This window comes from Belonocnema kinseyi, chromosome 1 (assembly GCF_010883055.1).
Source record: "Belonocnema kinseyi isolate 2016_QV_RU_SX_M_011 chromosome 1, B_treatae_v1, whole genome shotgun sequence".
Lineage (NCBI taxonomy): Eukaryota > Metazoa > Arthropoda > Insecta > Hymenoptera > Cynipidae > Belonocnema > Belonocnema kinseyi.
Genome location: NC_046657.1, coordinates 85,268,134 through 85,278,954, shown reverse-complemented (window position 1 = coordinate 85,278,954; position 10,821 = coordinate 85,268,134). Strand labels below are relative to the sequence as shown.

General features: G+C 29.6%; 1 protein-coding gene across 1 annotated transcript in view; it reads left to right on the top strand.

Moving 5' to 3' along the window:
• Positions 1–2,038: 2,038 nt before the first annotated feature.
• Positions 2,039–10,821, top strand: part of LOC117178527 — a 29,789-nt gene continuing 21,006 nt past the window's right edge. The window contains exon 1 of the mRNA XM_033369958.1: positions 2,039–2,144. Coding sequence (XP_033225849.1) covers positions 2,039–2,144 — 106 coding nt within the window. The remainder of the gene's footprint in view (positions 2,145–10,821) is intronic.

The window sequence follows — 10,821 nt, the reverse complement described above, 5'->3', positions numbered from 1 at the left end:
AGGGAGCTCTTCTTAATATTTTGACACCAAAATCATGTCGATACACCTTACCGACTGCGAGTAAAGCCACCCACGCTTTAACTTGACAGACTGTATGACTAGAATACATCAGGACTGTGTCAAAGAATTTGTAAAATATGACTGTATTGTTATTGAATGCGTTTCAACCAAAAATCAGTGGTTTCATATAATGACTGAACCTCTTAGGTATGAGACTCGTGTTCGATTTCGAGATTAAATCCTAAATTACGACTGATACAGACTGACAGTGATTTAAACTATCGTCTATGCTAATAATTTGATTATATATATATGACAATGTGATTATAAATAGTGTTGATAATTTATATTAGATTCCAGGTAGCCGTTGACAAGATATGAACGACATGAACATGTGGACGACAGTAGATATCTCAAAAGGACTTTAACTATGGGTGGATGCTTTCGGAATTTCCAGGTTAGGTGATATTGTTCGATAGCTGAAGAACGCACTATTTAGAATTAAGTGACGAATGTTTAAAACAAATAACGACGGTGCACACCAAAAAGGATATTTAAAGTTATTTCTAAGAGAGATTGTGACGCCTGAATATATACTTAAGTTCAATGAGTGAAGTGAATGATTACTTTTGTACCTTGAAATGTAAGCTATTATATAGTTCTTATTAGCTGTATAATAAACAACATTAATTTTAAAAAATTATTGTTAGTTTGAAATTAGACTTGATCTCGGGAGCGAGTGTTGGAGTATTTGAATGAAGCGGCGTTGCGAGATGCACGCCTGACTCTGATGGTCAGCTGTTCCCAGTGAACTTCCGGCTCCCAGTTAATGAGTGGTCTCGTGTGTCAGAACTTTTTAGACTGTTCAGTGCTTTCGTCGTTGAGTTTACTATTAACAAAGACTTGTTACGGATTGTCTATGCTGCGTCTTATTTTAAACCTCCCTAATCAAAAACGTCAACAAATGCAAAGATCCATGCCGATGGTACTGTGTCAATCTGCTAGTCAATATTACGTGATCTATAAGCAGGGTGTTCAAAACGTTTAGAAACACCTAGATAACTGTCCAGATAAAACATTATTCAAATGAGCCCATGTAATTGTTGGTTTATATTTCAACGAGAAATCCAATGATGATCTTCAACTTGACCTTAAACCTGACCTTCCAGGTAATTCCAAGGTAATATTTATGTCTTTACGTTTAGCGGTAGCCAAGAACAACGGCGTGGACCTGACTACACATTTAAACATAAAATTTTCCACTCTTTTGATTGTCGATGTCAAAAATAGGAGTTCATAATTAAAAACATAAAGTTGACCTTCAAATGACTGATGTTTAAGTTCAAGGTCAAATTGAAGGTCAATATTGGATTTCTTGTTGAAACTTACTGCAAGAATGACCTTGACCTATGAAAATACAGAGCCGTACCCGTTAACGAAAGCCGAGCCTTGCTTTTCATTGTCGATGTCAAAAATAGGAGTTCCCATTTAAAATCACAAATTTGACCTTAAAATAACCTTGAAAGTCAAGTGCAAGGTCAAATTTAAGGTCACTATTCGATTTCTACTTAAATGTTACTCCAAGAATGACCTAGAAACATTTGAACAATCTTTATCTGGATAGTTATTTACGTGTTTCTAGACTTTTTAGACACGCTGATATAATCAACAATAAACAAAAAAGTGCCCTTAACTTTTACTTTAGAAACTAAAAATTGTGATACGATTACCTAGTAAGTAGCGATACCCGCTAAATATTTTTTCTCTTCTTTTATATATGTATAGGATCAACTATTTTTTTTTCTATTAAATTAAAATTATTATTTATCAGTCTGTTTGAATATTTACTACAATAATTAATTTGCTACTGCAAAAAAATATCTTTATTAAAATATACTTCTATGTTTAAATTTTCTAATATTCAGGCTTTATTTTGTCGTTTTAGAACTTGCAACACCTTAAAAATAATTTTCAAAATAGTCAATTTACAAAAGGAAAATAATTCTCATCTGAATACCTAACATTTGTTCTAATTCACATGTGTTGGCAATCGAATGAAATTTGGACCAGTCATCTGTTAAGTATCTTCTTATTCCACAACACAAATAATTTTGGAGAAATCATACGTGGTACAAGGATTTCCGGTTAGTAAGGAAAAATTTATTTATGTTTAGATATATTCTTAAGAATTATGAATGATGACATATTAATATTATATATTATATTATTATTTTAATAGTAACTACATACGTCATACTGACAGGGCAGAGACGGTTCAAAGCACAATGTGAAATAAAAATAATTGACATTATTTTAAAAGTAAAGCATCTAAATACAGACTTTACAGTTTTTCTTCTATACCGCTGTTTACCCTCTTTTTTCAAATGCCATCAACTTTTCGTTGAAAGTTAAGTCTTTATAACTGAAAAGTCTACACTTATATTTTTGATTCAGAATTCAAATCTTTCGGTTAAAAATTTTGCTATGTAAGTATTTTGTAAAAAAACGGTTTTTAGTTTGAAATTAGGTTTTTTTAATTGAAAATTTAACTAATAAATGTTTGGCTGAAAATGGATCGTGTTTAAATGAAAATTCTATTATATTTTTTATTGTGAATTCATCCTTTTCAGTGGAAATTTCAACTAATTAGTTAAATTTGAACTACTTTGTTAAAAATTTATTATATCAGTTAAAGATTCGTCTCTTTGGTGAAAAATTTAATTTTTTTAAGTACCCTTTTTTATTTAAAATCAATTTTTTCACATGCAAATTTAACTTTTGCATTATTGGTCAAAAATAGATCTTTTTGATTTAAAATTCGAGAATTTGGTTAAAACTTTTATAGATTTTTATGAAAATTCATCCTTTTTGTAGAAAATTAATCTTCCTCATTGAAAAAGTAACTGTATTATTGAAAATTAAAGTACTTTGTAAAAATTTGTGTTTTTCATTAAACATCATTCTGTTGGATAAAGCTCGATTAATTTGGTTGAAAATTACGTTTTTTCTTGATTGAGCAGAAACTTTCCTAGCTCGAAATTCAGCGTTTCCATTATTGGTTATAGCTAAAACTTCACAGTTTGGTTGAAAATTAATGTATTTCGTTGTAAATTCGTGTTTTAGGTAAATAATTAATCTCCTTGATTTAAAATTAAATTATTTGGTTAAAAAGTGAATTTAATTGTTAAAAATTGATTTACTAGTTGAAGGCCTATCATTATAGTTAAAAATTTAACTATTTTGTTGTATTTTTTGTTGTTGAAATTTTGGTGTCGAATTAAAATTGTGGAATGTCCATCATTGGTTGAAAATTGATTGTTTTGTGTTGAAAATTCTACAAATTGTGTACAAATTTTATTTTGTTGTAAAAAAATTCCTTAATATTCGTAATTTTATTAGTTAAAGTTTCATCTGTTGGGTTGAAAATTCCAATACTTCTTTAAATTCCTTTTTTTCGTTTTAAAATTGATTTTATCACTTAAAAATTAAACTGCTCCATTTCTAGTTCAAAATTAGCCGTTTGTAGCTTAAAATTCCTTAATTTAATTAAATACTTATGTATTTTGTTGTAAATTTGTATGCTTTAGTCGAAAATTATTCTTGTTTATTTAATTTTAACTGCTTGGTTTAAAGTTATATATTTAAAAAATTCACTTTATTATTTAAAAGTCTATCTTTTTGGATGAAAATTAAACTATTTTGAAAATCAAATTTCCTAAACTAAAAATTGAACTAATTCTTTTATGTCAGAAGACTGATCGTGTTTAGTCCAAGATTCTAATATTACAGTTTTATTGTGAATTCATTCTTTTTTTTCAAAAAGCATCTAATTGCTTGAAAGTTGAACTACTTTGTTAGAAATTAATTTTATTAGTTGAAGATCCATCTATTTGTAGAAAATCTAATTATTTTTTTTTTAAATTGCTTTTTTTAAATAAAAAATTAATTATGTCACCTGGAGTTCTAATTGTCCAATCATTGGTCAAACACTGATTTCTTTTAATTCCACAATTTCGTTGACACATTATAAATTTTATTGTTAATTCATGTTTTTTTATAGAATATGATTCTTCTTTATTGAAAATGTAAGTGTTGGTTTGAAATTTGACCTATTTCGTGGAACATTTGTTTTCTTTTTGTGTTAAAAATGAACCTTTTGAGCTCAAAATTTAGTGTTTTCATTAGTGTTGAAATATTGATAATTTTTAGTTAAAATTCCATAATTTGGTTGAAAATGTGTGTATTTTATTGAAAATTTATATTTTAGTTAGACAGTTAATCTTCTTGATTAAAAATTTAACTGCTTGGTTGAACTACGTTGTTAAAAATTAATTTTGTTAGTTAAACATCTGTCTCTGGTTAAAAATTGGACTATTTTGTTAAAAATGATTTATTTTTTATTTAAAAATTAATTTAATTACCTGTAGATTGATCTAATTAATTTTCGGTTTAAAATCGATCGTTTTTAGTTTAACATTCTAGTTCTATTATATTTTTTATTGTAAAGCCATTTTTTTGGAAAATTAAACTAATTCATTAAAAATGAAACTGCTTTGATAAAAATTGTTTTTATTGTTTAAAGATCCATTTCTTCAGTAGAAAATTTAACTGCTTGTCTGAAAGTTAAACTATCTTTTTAATGATTTTTTTTTTTGAAAACGAATTAAATCACCAAAATGTTTAACTGTTCGATTATCAGTTAGAAATTGATCATGTTTAGTAGAAACTACTATATTAAAACTTCATTTTATTAGTACAGGATCCATCAGTTTGGCTGGAAATTTAACTGTCTTTTGAAACTCCCATTTTTGATTGGAAATTAATTTTGTTACCAGAAATATTTAACGATTCGATTATTGATAGAAAAATGTTCGTTTCTGGTATAAGATTCCTTAATTAGCACAAAAAGACAATTATTAAAAAAATTTATCTTTTTCACTCCAAAATTTAATACTTTTGTTGAAAATCTGTCTGTTTCAATTATAATTCTACTGTTATAAACAATTTTATTGTCGAATTCAATGTTTTTTTAATTTTAAAACTCAGGGATTTTGTGTTTGGAATATTAACTATGATATTTTTGGATCATAATGAATCTTTTTGATTGGAAAATTTAAATTACTTGGTTGAAAACGGAAGTTCTTTTTTTAAATTCATTTAATTTTTTGAAAATTCAATTATTCTGGTAAAAATTTAACTATTTTCTAGAAAATTCGTCCTTTTGGCTTAAAAAGTCAAAATTTTGGTTAAAAATGCAACTGTTTTTGGTTCAAGTTTCATATCTTTGGTTAAAAAGTCGAATATTATTTCGAAAATTTGTTGTCTTGCTTGGAAATTTAGCAATTGGGTTGCAAAATCATTTTTCTTGTTCCAAAATTTATTTTTCCAGGTTTTAAAATTAACACTGCAAAACTATCTGACTTAAATTTAACCTAAACTATTGATTCAAAGGAAGGCGGGGTCATATATTATTAGTAGTTTTGAACTGTCCATTAAATGGAACTACGAGGTGCCTCCACTAAATATTATTAGTTTAGAAAATTAAATTCATATCAAGGCATGTAAGTATTTTTTGAACAAGTATAGACACGTGTATCATTAATATGATTTTACGTTGAGAAACTCAACTAATTTCGTCAACATCTTAATTGTATGAAGATAGAAAATGTTTTTAAACGTTCCCTTCGCAGTTTCGAAACCTCCTTTACAACACTTTTTGATAAACAATTTAATATTATTGAAACATAATAAGTAATATAGTAAATGAAAAGTACAAGCTATTTGCTGAATATTTAAAACTGCTGAAACAATTGATGAAACATTTGGCCAATAATTTGAAAGACAGATATGCATCTTTGTTATTCTCTCAATAGATTAGGTAATTGCAATATATAGATATATATGTATGGTTTTGTGTGTGTGTGTTTGTTTGTTTGCGCGTAAAAGTTTATACAAATTGCGATATCAATTTTAACGAATTGAGCAAATGAATTTTCTTCTCTCAAACTGATTTATGAAAAATAAATATCTCGAAGGAGAACAGTCATGCCTAAAATCCATGCGGTACCGAATACACTATAAATATTTCAATGAAGCACGATAGTATTCATTAGCTACACAGAAGATAAATTTTTTCATTTATGTTTATTGCGCAGTTATTAATTTTTCGTCTGCTTGAAAAGAATGAAGTTCGTCTGTGTTCTGATATTCACCTTTGTGGTCATCTTTAAGTCTATTGGTGAATATAATAATAATAATAATAATAATAATAATAATAATAATAATAATAACAATTTTATTCTATATATAATAATTAATTAATTAATTTTATATATAACAATAATTATAATTATAATTTTATAAATACAAATCCAACTCTATCCAAAAAATGCCTTCGACATATGGAACAGTAACCATCTTAAGCCTGTAACAATATTTTAAATTTTATATCTAATAATTAAAATTACAATTTTACACATAATAATAATTGAAATTATAATTATAAAGAAACTATATAAAAAATAGAATGATAAATACTAGGATCTAGGGCCAATTAAATACTTAGCTGGTTCTAGGGGACGACTGAGAACTCCTGAAAAATAATATTCCCGAATAATAAAATTTTCGAATAAAAAGATTCTCGAATTGGAAAATTTAACAATAATAAAATTCCTGATGTATGAAATTCCCAAATAATAATATTTGTGATTTGAAAAATTCTAGAATAATAAAATTCCCGAATAGTTGATAATATTATCGAATTGGAAAATATGTAAAAAAGTAAATTTTAATCGTTAAATTTAGAGAGTTTTATAATTCGGGAGCTTTCTAGTTCGAGAATTTTATTTTTGGGTAATTTTCCAATTCGAGAATTTTCCATTGCCAAGAATTTTATTACTGTGGTTTTTTAAGTCGTCTCAATTCTAGATTCTGGTTGAAATCCCTTTCAGTAATTTATACTATCAATTTAGAAATATGTGAAGTCACTCCACATGTCTGAAATTACGCCACTTAATTGCAAATAATCAGATATTTAGAACCCTTCCACTCTTACTGTACGTGACTTGCGGTTTCCAGAAAAAACTTCATTTTCAAAATTCTCATATTTTTCCCTGACCATTTTTCATGTACCATGATCTGAAAATAATTTAGATACAAATTAAAATTTTTTAAATTAATTGATGTACTTCGGTAACAAAAAAGAGCTTTTGTACCATAAAAGATTATTTTTTTAAGAATACTTGAATTTTCAATAAAATAATTAAATTTTCAAGAACTTAATGGCACTTTTAACCCAAAAAGATGAATTCTCAACAAAAAAGTGTAATAGTTGATATTTCAACCAAGAAAGGTGAAATTCCATGAAAGAATAAATTTTACCATAAAAAGGCCGATTTTCAATAGATAAAGATTTTTGAGACATGAAAAAAAAAAATAATTTCATCTAAATTGTTGAATCTTCAAACCAAAAGACGAATTTTCTGCATAAAAATTGAATTTTCAACCAGAAAATATGAATATTTTTATCTCATGCTGTGCGAGCGGCTTTCTTTGCTCGCATTGGGAATGCTTCTTTATATTCTGAAATGTCTACGCAATTCAGTGAAGATTGTGTGACAATCGCGCTACGCGCTGGATTTCACAGCCCAACTTGAAAATTGCACAATAGATAAAACTAGTCATTTCCGGTCAATTTTGGGTCCATGAATTCAAATCCATCCTCAGAAATGCTTAATCACATCAGGATTTAAAAATTATATAACCTAAAAGTGCAAAAACCGTGATTTTGGCTTATATTTGAGGTTATGTACTGTCGCTTCTTCTTTTTTTGTCATCAAACTGCTTATAACATTTTGAAGTATTAGTGTTGAGTTTGATCAAATATCTTTTTTCTTCGCGAAGATATTTAGTTTTGAAAATTTTAAATACTAAGAATTGTACAGGCCCGTAAAATTCTGAACATTTGAAATCTTCAAAATTGAATATCTTGGCACTAACTAATTTCCAAAAACGAGCCCTACTAAGAATAAAACTACCCCCTATGTAAAAACTCAAATTCTAAAAAAAAGAACACCAGAATCTCGGGCTTATTTTGGGCTCTCGAATGAACCACACAAAAATTCTGAAAAATGAACCCTATGTACAAAAACACCAACCCATTAATAAAAACTTAAACATTCATGTTGGCATTTTTTAAAAGCCCAAAAATCCAAGATTCCAAAAAGATAATTTTTGGACAAAATCATTTTTGGTTGTAACAAGGGACTGTTTTTTTAACGTTGAGTGTTGAAGACCACAAATCGGAGTAAGTATTTTCGAGGAGCTCAAAAATCGGAGACTCCATTGACACTGGTAAATTCTCAAAAAGATTATTTTTTGACAAAGTAATATATAAGTGGTAGGTGAGGGTAGATTATAGGCGTTCAGGGTTGGAGCCGAAAAATCTGAGTGGGTGTTTTCAAAGAGCCCAAAAATCGTAGACTGCATTGTCAATTGAAAAATCTACAAAAGATTATTTTTCGACAAAGCCATATCTACGTGGCAGAGATGGGTTGATTTTAGACGTTAAGGATTGGAGCCCAAAAATCGGGGTATGTATTTTGAGAAATCCAACAATCAGAGACTCCACTGACACTTGAAAATGCGCAAAAAGATTATTTTTTGAAATTTTTATATTTACGTGGTGCAAAGGGGTTGATATTAGTCGTTAAGGGTTGGAGCCTAAAAATTGAAGTGGTTATTTTTGAGGAGCCCGAAAATCGAAGACTCCATTGACATTTGAAAAATCTCAAAAAGATTACTTGTTGACAAAGTCATGTATACGTGGTATGGAAGGGTTGATTTTATACACTAAGGGTTGAAGCCCAAAAATTGGAATGGGCAGTTGCGAACAGCCCAATAATCAGAGACTCTATTGACACTGGAAAATTTTCAAAAATATTACGTTTTAAACAAGTCATAGCTACGTCGTAGAGAGGGGTTGAGTTTAAACCCCTCTCTACCATGTAGATATGACAAGGTGAAAAAATAATCCTTTTGAGAATCTTCTAGTGGCACTGGAGTTTTTGATTTTTGGGCTTCTTAAAAATACCCACTCCGATTTTTCGGCTCCAACCCTTAACGTCTAAAATAAATCCCTCTCTACACGTATATATGACTTTGTCAAGAAATAATCTTTGCTAGAATTTTCCAGTGTCAGTAGAGTTTCTGATTTTTGGGCTTCTCGAAAATACCCATTGCAATTTTTGGGCTACTACCCTTAATGTCTAAAATCAACCCCTCACTACCACGCAGATATGCCTTCATCAAAAGTAACCCTTTTTAGATTTTTAGATTGTAAATGGAGTCTCCAATTGTTGGGCTCATCGAAAATACCTACTCCGATTTTTGGGCTTCAACCCTTAACGGCAAAGATCAACCCCTCTCTACCACGTATATATGACTTTGTCAAAAAATAATGTTTTCGAGAATTTTCTAGTGCCAGTAGAGTCTCAGATTGTTGGGCTCCTCCAAAACACCCACTCCGATTTTTGGGCTTAAAGCCTTAACGCCTGTAATCAACCCCCATCTACCACTTATACAGGGTGATTTTTGTAACTTGAAACTTTCAAATATCTAAAAAAATAGGAACTTTATGATAAAATGTTATAAATCCAAATTTATTCACTCTGAAGAGTACATACACTAATGTTAAAATCGGTTTCCCCACACCGCTCCCTGGGGTGGGGGTGGGTTCCAGTTCAAAATTTTAACTGGGAACCCCTATTTTTTATTACATATTCGGATTCTTTGGATAAAAATACGTATGATTTGTCTAGAACATTCTTCTCGTTTTGCGATAGATGGCGCTTTAATCGACGAAAATCAATTTTTCTTCATTTTACTGTTACTCAGAATGCACGCTTAAAAATACATCACGACGAACATAGCTAGAACCTTCTCCTTTTTGAAGTCGGTTAAAAATAAGGGAAATAATAGAACTTCGGATCTCTATGGTAATTATTATTTTGAAAAACATGCTAAAACGTATATCGGTTCTTGAGAAGTAATTATTAAGTAATACGTTTACATTAATAGTGTTTCCTGACTATTCCTAAATTTTAGATCTGGCATTATTGTAGAATACATTTAAGACTAAACTCATTTTAGTTACATAGATCAAAGATTATTTCGAATACTACTTTACAATGGAGTATTTAGCCGTACGAGAAAAAACTGAAATGGTTCTGGTGCATGGAGAAGCTGGAAGAAATCTTGATAATGCTTTCAATCTCTACGCTCAGCGTTTCCCAAATAGAATTTTGTCACGTGCTTCATTTTATCGTAGTATTACAAAATTTACTACCGATGGAAGTATACAACCTAAGAAAAAGACTTCCTCACGTTAGTATACGAGAAATTGCTCGTGGATCCGGAATGTCTCAGAGCAGTGTTTTTTGTTATGTATTATTCTCTGACGAGTCGTCTTTTACGAACCATGGAATAGTTAATCGACACAGCATGCACTACCAGTGATCCCAGATCTGAAACGAGACGTGGTCCAATACTATGACACGTCTATGTCCGTGTGAATATGGTAGGAGACGATATAAATGCCTGGGATGCGCGAGCAACCCATTTCCCCTCTTCTGAATTTGAAAACTCGGAGGTGCACGATAGCCGGTCGGAACACTTCGGCAGTTCTATTTATATCTCTATCTGCTTTGAAATAAAATGAAAAGATTGGGATTTTAATATTTCCAGATTTCGATGCTGGGCTGGCGATTCTCATGATTTGAATACTTCGCGCGCCTCTTCAATGCGTGTATTTTGAGGTTACGT